The sequence below is a fragment of the Phascolarctos cinereus genome, unplaced genomic scaffold (genome assembly GCF_003287225.1).
Source record: "Phascolarctos cinereus isolate Bilbo 61053 unplaced genomic scaffold, phaCin_HiC Scaffold_4;HRSCAF=312, whole genome shotgun sequence".
NCBI classification, from domain to species: domain Eukaryota; kingdom Metazoa; phylum Chordata; class Mammalia; order Diprotodontia; family Phascolarctidae; genus Phascolarctos; species Phascolarctos cinereus.
The window spans coordinates 409,057,501-409,074,411 of NW_027555847.1; the positions used below are offsets into that span (position 1 = coordinate 409,057,501).

The 16,911-nt window shown below is 35.7% G+C and overlaps 1 protein-coding gene across 1 annotated transcript in view; it reads left to right on the forward strand.

Moving 5' to 3' along the window:
• MARCHF6 (membrane associated ring-CH-type finger 6) overlaps positions 1–16,911 on the forward strand; it is a 90,318-nt gene that overhangs the window by 62,051 nt on the left and 11,356 nt on the right. The window contains 6 exon segments of the mRNA XM_078153311.1: positions 535–635; positions 1,603–1,740; positions 3,316–3,520; positions 5,264–5,333; positions 13,163–13,344; positions 15,170–15,304. Coding sequence (XP_078009437.1) covers positions 535–635; positions 1,603–1,740; positions 3,316–3,520; positions 5,264–5,333; positions 13,163–13,344; positions 15,170–15,304 — 831 coding nt within the window.

The following is a 16,911-nucleotide window of genomic DNA, read 5'->3' on the forward strand; positions in this document are numbered from 1 at the left end:
GGATTGGACAAGACTGAAAAATGACTGAACACCAACATTAATATTCACATTTTATAGATAATAAAACCGAGGTTCACTTGACCAAGGTTGATACAGTTAGTGTTACAGGTAAGACTGTTATCTTTATTATTAGTTATTCGATGTTCCTGGTGTGCAGATTTCTTCCACTGATGCAGATTGGTAACTCTTCTGTCACTTAAGAGTCTTGAAGAGCTTCCTAAAGCTCCTGAGGAGTGTTTGGTCCTTAGTTACACAGCTATTATTTGTCAGAGGCAGGACTGGAACTCAACTCTTCCTGATTCTAAGACCACAACCATATATACTACCCTTAGCTGCCTCTCCAAGATCAAGCTGATAAAGTATAATTCATCTTTCCATATAGTCTTGACCAAAGAAAAGGATATTAGACTCTTAAAACTGGCATATATTTGGAAAACTAATTGTAGCACTTTTTTTTAAAACTTAAAAGGTTTGGCCTGTCTCAAATAAACCATTTACTGTTGTTATAGTTTACTGTCATTTTACTCGTTGCAGATTGTCTTTGGTTCCATTGTCCTTCTTATGCTGTGGCTTCCTATACGTATTATTAAGAATCTGTTGCCCAATTTTCTTCCATATAATGTTATGCTATACAGGTAAGCTTTCTGTACTTGAAATTTCCTTACTTCTTCACTAATGTGGATTTTATATTCTGATTCTGTGCTTTATATCATTGATTTTTCTTAGGGGAATTGGCGGGGGAGAGGTAATTTCATGAGGTTAACTAAGTTTTGGAAAATATTAGAACTGGTAAACATTAATATACCATATTCATTGCATTTTCTAGAGAGTGACATTTCAAAGGAAATGCCGTTAGTTTAATATTAAATTATTGAGCACATGGTATATGACATTAATTTTGCATATAAAAAATGGCACATTACTTCCTAATAATGCCATTTTGCCAATGGTATTATTTTAGAACTTCTAAAAAATTGTATTCCTGAAAGAAATACATTCATGGATTTTATTTCTAAATAATCCCAATGAAAAACATTTTTCTCTCCCATGACCATAGTGTTTTATAAACATTGAGCTAGATTATGTCACTGCTTTGTTGCCTATAGGAAATTAAGCACCTTTAAAACTAAAAAACAAATTATTTTTACTACTTTTTATTACTACCTTTGTTTACCATCTTTCCAATTACGTCCTCCCTTCTCATGCCCAATGAGCCATTGCTTGTAACAAAAAATAAAAAAAGAGAAGAAAAAAACAAAAAGCTATACAGTAGAACTAAATTAACACATGACAGTAGTAATATAATTGCATTTGATCCCTCTCTTACATTTAGAATTTTCATAAATTTAGAACAGTGTGATTCCCACAAAAAAATTTATTACAAATTTATTAAGGTATAGTTCTAACTTCAAAGAGAAGAATAGATTAGCAAAAGCTTGTGTTCCTAACAGTCTTGTATATTACTGCAAAGGGTCCTTTGATAGAAATAAGAATCAGGAGTTTAGCAAAGGTTCTGTGTCATATCACAGTAGAGAGCACCTTAAATATTCATACAGGTTATAGTTTATCAGTTTATTGTTTTGGTCCTTTTTATTATTATAGTGATGCCCCAGTGAGTGAACTGTCTCTTGAGCTGCTCCTGCTACAGGTGGTATTGCCAGCTTTACTTGAACAAGGACACACTCGACAATGGCTGAAGGGTCTTGTCCGAGCATGGACTGTTACTGCTGGATACTTGCTGTGAGTATAAACAACCAACATCTTAATTATATCACTTGTACCAATTTAACCTTGTTTCCCATCGTTAGTATTCCTTACCTTATGTAGGCAAAACTGTAGTCTTGAGAATTGATGCTAATATGAATATATGTAGAGAAGTTGCCCAAGTATTTGGTTTCATTATATTAGTTAAAAATTCTTCTTGTGGTTTAGTTTTACTTCCCTTTATTTGGAAGTTACATCTTGGCATATAACCTGCATGGAGTTAGTATTCATTTTAAAATAGCTATTCTTGTGGGTAGTGCTTTTCAGTTTTGTGAGTGTTTCTTAGGCCTTGACATGACGTGTGTATTTTTGTTTTACATGCTTTAAGACAAATTTTTGTGGTAAAGATCATTTCAGAAAAGATATTGCCTCTCACATCTAGTTACCTGTTATAGCATGAAATGAAAGACAGATTGTCAGAAGTTTAATTTTTATTGACCCAGTGTGGCAGAATGGAATGAGAACTGGATTTGGAATCAGAAATTTGGGTCCAAATCCCTTCTCTTCCATTTATTACCCATATGTCCTTAGGCTGGGAAAATCATTTAGTCTTTCTTGGCCTCAGTTCATCTTTAAAATGAGGGAGTTGAATTGGATGATCTGTAAGACTCTGTCCATCTAGAAATCCTCTGATCTTCTGACTTTCACTGAAACAGATGACTAGGTGTCATGGTTAACATCTGTGGATATAGAAGAAAAATCTTTTAGAGGCTATTAGATTCTGGCTCTCTTTTGAAATTTAAAAAAAAATTTGTACCTTGCACATAATTTTAGATTGCTAATTTCTTTTTCATGATCAAGAAATCTGAATCACAGCAGGCCTAATTTATACCACCAATACAACTCAGGATAGTTATTGATTTTTGAGAGATTTAGAATAGACTAAGGAAATAGAAATCTACCAAAATTCCACTCTTTAACCTTCCCCTTAAAAAAAAAAGCTTAACTTTAAATTTAAGAAATGTCATGGAGCAGTTTGATAGAGCAGAAGGAGGATCAAATTTGGTCCCACCTCTGTTACTTATTACCCAATTGACCCTGGCTTCACGTCAAAGGCTGTACCTACAGACCTCAAGCTGGAGAGGATTAATGCACAGAGCTTCTGATAGATTCTTTGTCAGTCAGCATAATCCCAGCCAGGTGTAGAAAGGTTAGAAGATTCATTGCCAAATGATTCTTTTTCCTCATTCATAGTATAGAAGGCTTGTGATGATTAAAGAGTATCTGTCCTGATGAGATCTCAACCTAGCAACAGTGTACAGGATCTGCCTGTGTAGAAAATATACATTAGAAGCAGATCATTGAGGAATTATTAACGTTTATCCATTTGTGGTAGCATAGAAAGAGCACTAGACTATGTCAGTAGACCTCTGGTACAGTTTTGGCTCTGCCACTTGCCACCTGGGTGAACTTAGGTATTTTACATCCTTGGGGATCAAATTAGATCATCACAAGTATGGTTCTTTGATTCTATATTCTTTCCCCTTGACTTGATTTATATTTTGATTTAGTATTAAATTATTTACTCTCTTATGGGTCTTTTTGACATAGGGATCTTCATTCTTACTTACTTGGGGATCAAGAAGAGAATGAAAACAGTGCAAACCAACAAGCTAACAACAACCAGCATGCTCGTAATAACAATGCCATCCCAGTGGTGGGGGAAGGACTTCATGCAGCCCACCAAGCCATACTTCAGCAAGGAGGACCTGTGGGCTTTCAGCCTTACCGTAGGCCTTTAAAATTTCCACTCAGGGTAGGCACAGTAAATCCTTTTTCAGTATCTTGTATCTTTTAGATTTGTGTACAGGGGTGGGGAACCTGGGGCCTCGTCAAGGCCACTTGTGGCCTTCTGGGTCCTTGAGTGAGGCCTTTTGACTGAGTCCTAATTTTACAGAACAAATTCTTTTATTAAGGGAATTTGTTCTATGAAGTTTGGATTCAGTCAGACAGCTTCAAGGCTGCAGGTTCACCACCTCTGGAAGATTTCTATTAAGAAATGGTGCTCTTCTTGTAGTTGCCAGCCCTCACTGAATAGTATGGCTGTTTTCCATGCTATATGTCATGCTTGTAAAGGATGAATGAAGTATGTTTAGAAATTTTCAAAACCTCAGTATTAGATGGATTGTAGTAGAGTTAATGAAAATGTATAAATTTCAGAGTCTTCTAAATTAATTTGATTTAAAAAAATGAATCTTTAACATCTGTTAACATTTTATTTTTATATATATATATATATATATATATATTAATCATTTTCAGTTAAAAAGATATCATGGTTTTATTACTATAGAAATCAGCTGCCAAGCATCTAGCATTTTAAAAAATAAAACTGGGCTTCTATGAGAAATCATGATTGGCTGTTAAATAGAACATTACTTGTCAAGGATTATTGCCCATAAATTTGTATAATAAACTAATTAAAATTAGACTATATTGTATTTATTTAAAAGCAGAATTCTATATTTTGGGTTCATACTGTTGAGTAACATTTTTTCACAGAATAACTGATAATATGTAGTTATGTATTTATCATATATATCAATATATTTATTTGTTTCGTTTTTTGCTTTTGTTGATGAGGCAATCTGGGTTAAGTGACTTGCCCAGGGTCACACAGCTACTCAAGTGTCTAAGGTCAGATTTGAACTCAGGTCCTCATGACTCCACGGTGGAGCTTTACCCACTGAGCCATCTAGCTGCCCCTTTTTGTTTGTTTTGTTTTTTGCTTTTGTTGGTGAGGCAGAGTTAAGTGCATATATACCAATATGAAGAAAGTATTTTATTTGCATTTTATCTTTTATTTCAAAAATCAAATTCACAAGCAGTGGCCCTGTAAGTCAGGGGTCATAAGAACTTTTTTTGTGTGTCAAAGACCCCTTTGCCAGTCTGGTGTAACATATGGATTCATAGGCTGTTATTCATCATAATGTTTTTAAATAGTTGAAGAAAAAACAAAATTTTAATTAGAAATTAGTGAAAATGATATAATCTTTTCCCATGTAAGTGCACATGAACTCCTTGACATCTATCCACGGACCCCCAATTAAGTTCTCCTCCTATAAGTAGTTTATGAAAACAGTTGGTTGATTGCATTTTAGGAATGTATGTAAAGTTAGTAATTTTCCTTTTTCATAAGGAAAGCTTGTTAGATCTTTACTTATGTAAGGTTGAATACTAGAGTTTCTCATTTTAGCTAAAGTGAATGGGCTGTGAAAAAAATTGACTGTCCTTTTGCAAGTTTATTTTAATGTTCTCTTTATAGAAATACAGTTGCCTGTAATTTGTTATTGTATCTGTTTCAGATGAAAACAGGAGCCTATAGAAATTTTCTTTGGTCTGAGTTCTAGTTGATATTTCCATAGAATATTTTTTTCTTTTTATATGTGATGGAGTTAGCTTAAATATAAAACCTGAAGTTGCAAATAATCTTTTAATATTTGTTATGAAATAAATTAAGCCCTTTTAAGATGTTTATACTATATGCTTTGTATCACAGATATTTCTGTTGATTGTCTTCATGTGTATAACCTTATTGATTGCCAGTCTCATCTGCCTTACTTTACCAGGTATGTTTTTTATTCTAATCTTTAACTAAAATTATCCTTAATGCCACTGTTTTAAAAAGAAATATGTTTAAATGTGTGTTAATATAATTTTTAAATGGCATTTATATGTATTGGTTCAAATACAGGCTATACATCTAAAGTGAGATCTCTTTGAAAGGAAAAAAATACAGATATTAGGCTGTGCTTGCTGTACTGAAGTTTTATATTAGCCAGATTTGGAGAGAAATGTGTATCCTATAAATCAATTACTTGATACTTTTATTTCTGATTGAGTATGCGTTATCTGTTTAGCTTTTCCCACCTTGGGTTATTTGACCTATATGTATATTAGAAGGAATTGGAAGATTTGGTCAAGGAAAGAATTTATTATCCATTGTGAAAAAATCAGAATACTGGTTCATATCATCCATATTTTTTTATGGACATTTTAAAATTGTATTTAGTCAAACATGAAACATTATTTTTAAAAAGTCTAGTTGATTTGGATTTTACCTCATTACATAGTGATATTTATGATTTGTTACGGATCATGACTAGTGATCATTATGATCTAGGAACAGATTACATTCCAGTAATGAGTGTCTGATTATTTACAAATAATAAAATGTTTTGTTTCAGCCAGTTATAGTTTAAATTTTGCAATCTCAGTTCTAACCTAGCTGGAAGTTGAAGATCTGGACAGGAGTATGTCAGGAACAGACCTTCATTTTGGTAGTTTACTATCACCCCCTTAGGGCAATGATAAGAGGAACCATATTATAGGTAGTCCATTTTATAGAAAAATAAACTGATCCTTAAAGATGTTGAGTAACTAACCTACAGATTGGAATTTTGGATTCGAACTTCAGTGTCCTATGAACAGCAATAGCTAACATTTATATAGTACTTCTGATGTACCAGACACTGTGCTAAGCACTTTACAATTATTCTCTCACTTGATCTTCATAACAATCTTAAAAGATAGGTGCTACAAACAAAGCCAGTGCAACCAAGATAAGGAGGGTAGCAGAAAACTGGGAAAGAATTTTTGCAACCAGTGTCTCCAATAAGGGCCTCATTTCTAAAATATCTAGAGAACTAAATCAAATTTATAAGAATACAAGTCATTTCCCAATTGATAAATGGTCAAAGGAAATGAACAGGCAGTTCTCAGATGAAGAAATTAAAGCCATCTATAGTCATATGAAAAAATGCTCTAAATCACTGTTGATTAGAGAAATGCAAATCAAAACAAGTCTGAGGTACCACATCACACCTATCAGATTGTACAAAACAGGAAAGTGATAAATGTTGGAGAAGATGTGGGAAAATTGGAACACTAATGCATTGTTGGTGGAGTTGTGAAATGATCTAACCATTCTGGAGAGCAATTTGAAACTATGCCCAAAGGTCTATAATAATCTAGGGCTTGTATCCCAAAGAGATCACAAAAATGGGAAAAGGCCCACATGTACAAAAATATTTATGGCAGCTCTTTTTGTGATGGCCAAGAATTGGAAATTGAGGGGATGCCCAGGAATTGGGGAATGGCTGAACAAGTTGTGGTATATGAATGTAATGGAATACTATTGTGCTATAAGAAATGATAAGCCAGCAGACTTCAGAAAAACCTGGAAAGACTTGAATGGATTAATGCTGAGTGAAGTGAGCAGAACCAGGAGAATGTTGTACGCAGTAACAGCCACATTGCACGATGACTAACTTTGATAGACTTAGCCCTTCTCAGCCATGAAAGGATCTAAGACATCTCCAGAAGTCTCATGATGGAAAATGCTCTCCACATCCAGAGAAAGAACTATGGAGTTTGAATTTGCTCTTTCTTTTTTTTCTTCTGTTTTGTTTTGTTTCTTCTTTCTTGTGGTTCCTCCTATTGATTCTAATTCTTCTTTACAACATAACTAATGTGAAAATATGTTTAATAGGAATGGATATGTATAGTCTATATCAGATTGCATGCCTTCTTGGTGAGGGAGGCAGAAAGGGAGAGGGATAAAAATTTAAAACTCAAAAGCTTATGGAAGTGATTCTTAAAAATTAAAAATTGGGGCAGCTAGGTGGCACAGTGGATAGAGCACCAGCCCTGAAGTCAGGAGAACCTGAGTTCAAATCCAGCCTCAGACCAAACACTTGATACTTACTAGCTGTGTGACCCTGGGCAAGTCACTTAACCCCAATTGCCTTTAAAAAAAAACTAAAAATAAATTAATAATGAAAAAAAATTTAAAAAAAAAAGGTAAGTGCTGTTATTATCTCAAGGGAAGAAAACTGTAGCAAATGAAGGTTATATGATTTACCCAGGGTTCCACAGCTAGTATGTATCTGAAGCTGGATTTGAATTCATATCTTCCGCACTCCAGCCTGCCATTCTGTTCACTGCATCACCCAGCTGCCCTCCCTCTGACCACTCTTGCTTGTTTGCCTAGTCTATCACTCTTGTTCTAATGTCACCTTCCTTTCACAGTGTTGAACCTGTGATGAATCACTTCACCTGTGTTCTGGAATCTCTACTTCCTTATGTTATCACCAATCATGCCCTGCCATATCCCATACCTGGGTTACTCCTGTCATTTACCTTCACTTTCCTACTTGTATGCTGCTTAACATTGGTCAAGGATGTCACACAACCTTGCCTGCTTGGTCCATTGCAAGTTTGTTATCTAATCTTTAAAATATATATGTATATGTATGTATGTCAGGTAGCTAGGTAGTGCAATGGATAGGGCACTGAACCTAGAGTCAGGAAGGACCTGAGTTCAAATACAGCTTCAGACTGGGAGGGTTTTTTTTGCAAAGATATTGGAGTGCTTTGCCATTTCCTTCTCCAACTCATTTTACAGATGATGAAACTGAGGTAAACAGTGTTGGGTGATTTTGCCTAGGGTCACACAGCTAGTAAGTATTTGAGGGTCAGATTTGAACTCTGGTCTTTCTGCCTCCAGGCCCAGTGCCTTATCCACCATGCCACCTGGCTGCCCCAAGACCATGCTTTAAGCCTTTCCATCATGGAAGAGCATGTAAGAATTCATATTCTACTCAGATAGTTGGGGGTTTTGGGGGGTTTTTTTGTGTGTTTTTTTGTTTTTGGCAATTGGGGTTAAGTGACTTGCCCAGGGTCACACAGCTAGTGTCAAGTGTTTGGTCTGAGGCCAGATTTGAACTCAGGTCCTCCTGACTTCAGTGCTGGTGCTCTATCCACTGTGCCACCTAGCTGCCCCCTCAGATAGTTTTCAAGAAATTATTACCTATATAACAATGATTCTTGAGATAGCACTTTACTAAAACTTTATAGAAATATGTATACACATATCACACATATTCTTTGTTAAAATATAATTAGTTTTGCATCTTGATAAATGAGCCACTTCTAAGAAGTTAATTCTTAATGTTCATACTTCTTTTAGAATCTTCAAAATATTACATTTATCACAGATTTTTCCAGATTTAGCCTACTCACATAATTTTTTCAGTTACTGAAAAAAAAAAGCCTTCAATAGTACTTTGACCTAAAATTTAAAAAAAAATACATTGGCGTGCATATCAAAGAGTTTGAGAACTTGTTGCAGATTTTCTTCATATACAATATTTTGGAGCAATTTTAATCAAACAATCATAAACTCTCTTGGCCCCTCTATACCTTAGTGTCCTCATAGGTAAAATGAAGAAATTGGCTTAGATAATTTCTTAGTTCCTTTCTATTAACATTTTCTGATTCTTTTTTAGTTTTCACCTTTCACTTCAATAAGATTTTGAGTTTTAAATTTTCTCCCTCTCTCTTTCCTCCCCCCTCCCCAAGATGGTGTGAATTCTGATAGGCTCTACTTATACACTCATATTAAGCATGTTTTCACATTAGTCATGATGTAAAGAAGAATTAGAACTAATGGGAGGAACCACAAGAAAGAAGAAACAAAACAACAAAAGAAAAGGAGAACAAATAGTATGCTTCCATCTACATTCAGACTCCATAGTTCTTTCTCTGGATGTGGATAGCATTTTCCATTGTAAGTCTTTGGTTTTTTTGTTTGTTTGTTTTGTTTTGTTTTTATATAAATTTATTTATTTTTAGTTTCCAGCATTTACCTTCCACAAGATTTTCAGTTCCAAAATTTCACTCCATCTCGCCCTTCCCCCCACCCCAAGATGGCATGCATTCTGAATACCCCTTCCCCTAGTCTGCCCTCTCTTCTATTTCTCCGCCCCTACTTTTATCTCCTTCCCCTTCTATTTTCCTGTAGGGCAGGATAGACTTTTGTACCCCATTGCCTATATTTCTTATTTCCCAGTTGCACGTGAAAACATTTTTTTTAAACATGTGTTTTTAAAACTTTGGGTTCCAAATTTTCTCCTCTCCTCCCTCCCCACCCACCCTCATTGAAAAGGCAAGCAACTCAACATGTGAAGTTATGCAAAACACTTCCATAGTAGACATGTTGTGAAAAACTAACTCTTTTTCCCTTAATCCTATCCTGTCCCCCCCATTTATTGTATTCTTTCTTTGACGCTGTCCCTCCTCAGAAGTATTTACTCCTGATTACCTCCTTTTCCAGTCTGCCCTGCTCTCTTGTCCCCGTTTCCCCCTATTTTCCTGTAGGGTAAGACAGATTTTCATACCCAATTGAATGTGTGTGTTATTCCCTCCTTAAGCCAAATCCTGTGAGAATAAGATTCACTCATTCCTGTTATCTTCCCCTGTTTCCCCTCCACTGTAACAGCCTTTTCTTTTCTGTTTTTTTTTTGTGAGATCGTTTACCCCATTCTACCTCTCCCTTTCTTCTTCTCCTAGTATAATCCTCTCTCATCTCTTAATTTTATTCTCCAGATATGACCCCTTAATTTCAACTCACCTTGTGCCCTCTACCTATCTGTCTGTCTGTCTATCTATCTATACATACATATAATTTTTTCCCTCCAACTACCCTAATACTGACAAAGGTCTCATGAGTTATAAATATCATCTTTCCATGCAGGAATGTAAACAGTTCCATCTTAATAAGTCTCTTAGATTTCTCTTTCCTGTTTACCTCCTCATGTTCCACTTGAGTGTTGTATTTGGAAGTCAGATTTTCTATTCGGCTCTGGTCTTTTCATCAAGAGTGCTTGAAAGTCCCCTATTTCACTGAATGACCATTTTTGCCCCTGAAGGATTATACTCAGTTTTGCTGGGTATGTGATTCTTGGTTGTAATCCTATCTCCTTTGCCCTCAGGAATATTATATTCCATGCCCTGCGGTCCTTTAATGCAGACTCTGCTAAATCTTGTGTTATCCTGATTGTGTTCCCACAGTACTTGAACTGTTTCCTTCTGGCAGCTTGTAATATTTTCTCCTTGACCTGGGAACTCTGGAATTTGGCTACAATATTCCTAGGAGTTTTCCTTTGGGAATCTCTTTCAGGAGGAGATCGGTGGATTCTCTCAATTTCTATTTTGCCCTCTGGTTCTAAAATATCAGGGCAGTTTTCCTTGATAATTTCTTGAAAGATGATGTCTAGGCTCTTTGGTTCTAAAATATCAGGGCAGTTTTCCTTGATAATTTCTTGAAAGATGATGTCTAGGCTCTTTTTTTGATCATGGCTTTCAAATAGTCCAATAATTTTAAAATTCTCTCTCTTGGATCTGTTTTCCAGGTCAGTTTTTTTTCCAGTGAGATATTTCACATTGTCTTCTATTTTTTCATTCTTTTGAATTTGTTTTATAGTGTCTTGATTTCTCATAAAGTCATTAGCTTCCAATTGCTCTATTCTGATTTTTAAGGAAGTATTTTCTTCAGTAATCTTTTGGACTACCTTTTCCATTTGGCCAATTTTGCTTTTTAGGGCATTCTCCTCATTGGCTTTTTGGACCTCTTTTGCCATTTGGGTTAGGCTGTTTTTTAAGGTGTTATTTTCTTCAGTATTTTTTTGGGTCTCCTTTAGCAAGTTATTGATTTGTTTTTCATGATTTTCTTGTATCACTCTCATTTCTCTTCCCAGCTTTTTCTCTACTTCTGTTACTTGCTTCTCAAAATCCCTTTTGAGCTCTTCCAGGTGTTGGGACCAATTGATATTTTTCTGGAGGCTTTGGATGTAAGAGCTTTGGCTTTGTTGTCTTCTTCTGGTTATAAAGTAAGATAATACAGTCTGACTATTTTGCGCTGCTTGCTCATGATCCTGGCCAATTACTTGAGTTTTACTCTTTGTTAAGGTAAGAGTCTGCTTCCAGTGTGGAAAATGTACTGTCCCAAGCTTCGGGTGTTTGTATAGCTGTTTTCAGAGGTACTTGTAGGGACCTGTAAATTTTCAGTTCTTGCAAGGTGGTATAAGGGACAAGGTGTTTACTCCTTTCCTGGACTGTGCTCTAGTCTTTAGTGACCAGAAGCACTCCTTTCTGTCCTGGAACTGTGAGGAGGGTTTCCTGTTCACAGCCACTACCAAGCTGCACCACACCAACGCTTCTCTTTACCCCAGTACCAGCCCAGAACGGTGACCCAAATCCATGCACGGGCAAAGCGAGAGATTTCTGCCTCAGCACTGAAAGAGATCCCTGCAGTCCCCCTCTGCTCAGCCACTCGATTCCCCCTCAGTCTGTGGACCAGAAGCTCAGGACGCAGCGACCACCCAGGAGCCCATGCTCAGCGCTTTGCGCTCTGGAACTGGCTGAAAGATCCAGCTCCTCTCTCCCGCAGAAACAGACTTTTCCCACTGATCTTCTAAGTTGCCTTTGGCTTTTGTGGGTTGAGAAGTCTGGAAACCACCACAGCTGCCTGCATTTCAGTCCTCTGAAGCCTGCTCCATGTTCACTGGGGTCTGTGCGCCCATGCCACACTGCGCTCCTCTGCCAACCCTGCGTGATATACCTTTCTGATCAACCATCCAGGTTGTCTTGTGCTGGAAATTTGCTTCACTCTGTCTTTTTGTGGGTTCTGCTGCTTAAGAATTTGTTTAGAGCCATTTTTATAGGTATTTGGAGGGGTTTGGGGAAGAGCTCAAGCAAGTCACTGCTTTCACTCCGCTATCTTGGCTCCATCTCCATTGTAAGTCTTTCGGAGTTGTCTTAGATCCTTGCATTGCTGAGAAGAGCCAAGTCTGTCAAAGTCAGTCCTCGCACAACGTGGCTATTACCATGTACAGTGTTGTCCTGGTTCTGCTCACTTCACTCAGCATCAGTTCATGTAAGTCTTTCTAGGTTTTTCTGAAGTCTGCCTGCTCATCATTTCTTATAGCACAATAGTATTCCATTACATTCATATACCACAGCTGGTTCAGCTATTCCCCAATTCCTGGGCATCCCCATAATTTCCAATTCTTTGTCACAGTTTTTTAAATTACTATTAATTTATTTTGATTTATCAGCAATCACTTCCATAAGCTTTTGAGTTTTAAATTTTTCTCCCCCTCCCTCCCTGCCTCTCTCCCTAAGACGGCATGTAATCTGAAATAGGCTATACATATCCATTCTTATTAAACATATTTTCACTTTAGTGATGTTGTAAGGAAGAATTAGAGCCAATAGGAGGAACCAAAAGAAAGAGAAAACAAAACAAAATAGAAGGAAAAAAAAGCAAATCATATGCTTCAATCTGCATTCAAACTCTATAGTTCTTTCTTTGGATGTGGATATTGTTTTTGATCATGAGACCTTTGGAGATGTCTTGGATCCCACATTTTGTGGTTCTTAAGAGGAGTTTTTTAAATGAAAGAAATTGACACACTGTCCAAAGTTTATGAGAGTCATGACAAGTTACTATAGTGAAAACAGCTAATAAAATGTACCCTGTTATTAATATCAACGTAAAGATAACAATTCTCTTTACTTAGCTATATATCTCATTTATCAGCCTTTCTATTTTCAGTATTTGCTGGCCGGTGGTTAATGTCATTTTGGACGGGGACTGCCAAAATCCATGAACTATACACAGCTGCCTGTGGTCTTTATGTCTGCTGGTTAACCATCAGGGCAGTGACAGTTCTAGTTGCGTGGATGCCACAGGGACGCAGAGTGATCTTTCAGAAGGTTAAAGAGTGGTCCCTCATGGTAAGTTTTCAGAGAAAGGTATCATTTTGATAGGTGGGTATATTTCCTTAACTATTACTTTTTCCCTTCCTTTCTATTTTAGGTTTATTCACCGTCAAAGTCAGTTTGTTTCAAAAAAAAGATTCTGTTGGAGAATAGTGTCTTGATTCCCTTATGAGTGACAAAACTAATGTGTTGGCATTTAAGAGAATGAGTAATATAGTTTTCAATTTATTGCCTTAGATTAGTATTATATGAGATTATACTCCTAGTAGTGGCGTAACTTAAATTCTTTTTTTATTTTTATTTTTAAGGGTTACTTATAAGACGGAATTTTAAAATTCTGCTAATAAAAGTAAAATTCTAATAGGGCATTAGTATTTTGCCATTCATTACAAAGGACAATGCTTTTAAACAAAATAATTAGACTTTGAAGTGTTTTTATAATTATTTAAGGCCAAGAATATTTTTTTTTGTTTTAAGTACTCATAAACTAGATACCTGTTCCTTACAGATGTAATGCTAATTCAAGAAAGCTGTAGAGAAACTGGAATATTTGGTGATTCATTGTTAGAACTAGTTCTGATTTTTAAGAGCTTTATTCTTATAAATATGAAAAATCATTATTAGGCCATATGTGTGTGTGTATATAAATACATATATATATATATATATATAGTACATATTAGAGTAAGTAGTAATCAGCAACCAATATAGTTATCAGCTCACTTTATAATGAATTATGACTGGTAAGTTTTACAATTTGTAGGCTACTTCTTTTTTGCGCTTACTCATTTACTTATCTAAGATTGTCATACTTCATTTTGAGTTTGTATTCTGTCTTCAGTTATCTTTAATGTTGATTTTGAGTACAAGCGTAAGACTCATACTGCCTTTGCCTACTAGAGAGCTTGAGAAATAAATTATGTTTCACTGTACAGGGGGTGTACCAGTTTTGATTGCTAAATTGTGAGAGCTACTTATTAATGTACTCAATAAAGCCATACGTAATCATAGTTTTTATTATTGCTTTTCTAATATATTTTCTATTTGGAACAACAGAAAATATGTATATACAAAGAACCAAGTGCTACATTTTTTGTACCAGCGTTGTTATTATATATAATAAAACAAATTTCCAGTTTTCTTTATCTCTTGGCTATGGTACTTTCTGTTAATGTGACGTGCCATCATTAAAGTTTAAAGTGCTTTCATCAGAATTTCTAACACAAAAGATGGAAAAGGACTTCTTTCCCCAAATTTTATGTTGACATGTTCATGTAATCTTGATTGCCCTATTTATCCCAAAAGTTGTTAAAGGTGATGTGAGTTAATGTATTAATTCATTATTATTAATTATTATTATTATATAATGATAATTAAGTATTATTAAGTTAAAGGCTTTCCCTCAAAATCTAGCTTGTTTAAAAATTAAGAGCAGTATGTCATGTATATAGTAAGAAGATCAGAAAGGAGAGAACATCTTTATCACTTTTGTTGTTGAAGTATTTGGGATAGTGAATATCAAATATGAATAAAATTTATTTATTTGATTGGAAAAACATTTAAGGAAAAAGTTTTACAGAAAGTAGTCTTTCATTATGGTAATACTGGATGAGTATTTTTGAGTACTTATTTATATGTTTTTTTCTTTTCAAAGATACCTCATTTTGTGCTACATCTTATTTTGGGGGAAAGCTGGGCTATATTCAAACAAATGCAATATGTATTTTTTTCTTAGCTACCAACAATAGTTTTTTCTCTCCTGAGAAACGATAATAATAGAAGTCCTGGTAAACAAATGTCCAAAGCATGTTACCTCTTATGACATTTTCTTTCTAATTAGATAATGAAGACTTTGATAGTAGCAGTACTACTAGCTGGTGTTGTGCCACTTCTGCTTGGACTTTTATTTGAATTGGTAATTGTTGCACCACTGAGGGTTCCATTGGATCAGACACCTTTGTTTTACCCATGGCAGGTCAGTTCTTGTCTCTTTCAGTTGCTATTTTCCTACTAATTTGGAAACATACAGGTCTTCATTTTGATTTATTTCTTGACCTTTTTTTTTCTGTTTGTTTGTTTTTGGCTGGGCAATGGGGTTAAGTGACTTGCCCAGGGTCACACACCTAGCTGCCCCCTATTTCTTAACTTTTGAAAAATCTATCAGATATTCTTATGATCTTAGGAAGCAGAACTATAAAGATAAGTCAGCATTTTACTTACAATAGTGCCATTGAGTTTTTAAGTCATATAGTGTTGATTCCTACAGCAAGATGAGATAGATGAGGGGCAGCTAGGTGGCGAAGTGGATAGAGCACCAGCCCTGGAGTCAGGAGAACCTGAATTCAAATGTGGCCACAGACACATAACACTTAGCTGTGTGACTCCGGGAAGTCACTTAACCCAAATTGCCTAACCAGACAAACAAACAAAAAAAGATGAGATGGGTGTAGTTAATATTTGCTTTATAAACATATATTTGTTAAGACATTATAGCTACCTCATAAGTGTTTTCTGATTAAGTGAATAAGTGTAGGTTCATTAGAAATTGTAAAGGTGATTTCATGTTTCCATACCTGTTTGAAGCCATTCCTAAAATCTTGAGGTTAAAAATAGATAGAACTTCAAGTTTTCCCAAAAAGCGTAAGTCAAAAAACCCTAAAAGTGTGAATCTCTAGGTCTCTTTCTCTGCAGCTAGAGATTACCAGAGATAGTCGTAGCATAGTAGTTAGAGAGCTGGCCGTGGATTCAGGAATATCTGGGCTCAGGTATCATTTGTGACACATATTGGTTGTGTCCCTTCACCTTTCACTGTCCTCGGGCATCTCTCAGAGACTAGAAATATAAAATGAAGAGCAAGTGCCAGTCTGCATTGACAGATGAAGGTTCTTCAACTAGGAATTTCCTGTGCCGGTAAAATCACATGTCCAATCCAACAGCAATAATAATGATAACTGATATTTGTATGGTGCTTTACGTATATTATCTAACTTAATAAAAGCAGTTTGGAAGATTCCTAGTTCTGATTTTGCCATTCTTCTCTGTATGATTCTGGGCATTTCACTGGAATTGACTAGGCTTCCATTTTCTCTCTTTTTTTTTAATTAAAAATTTTTTTAAGGCATTTGGGGTTAAGTGACTTGCCCAGGGTCACACAGCTAATAAGTGTCAAGTGTTTGGTCTGAGGCCAGATTTGAACTTGGGTCCTCCTGACTTCAGTACTGGTGCTCTATCCAGTGCACAACCTAGCTGCCCCTCATTTTCTCCTTTTTAAAATGGGGAAGTTGAAATAAATAATTCCAAAATCTTTTCCAGCTCAAATAACATTTTGTGATTCTTTGTAAAGACAGCTAGAATATTGAGTGGAGACAGCTAACTGATCAGCTTTTCTTTTTCAATCAATCATTTAAATAATTATTAAGTATCAGTTATGTGCTAGGCACTAAGGATGCAAAGCCAATGAATGAAACAACCTCTTCTCTCAAGTTTACTTTCCCTCAGTACCCAAGAGGTTACCTGCCTGTGGGCCTAAACTGTGATTTCTTTAGATAGATTATGGCTTTCATGTCTCTGGGTCAGTAGATG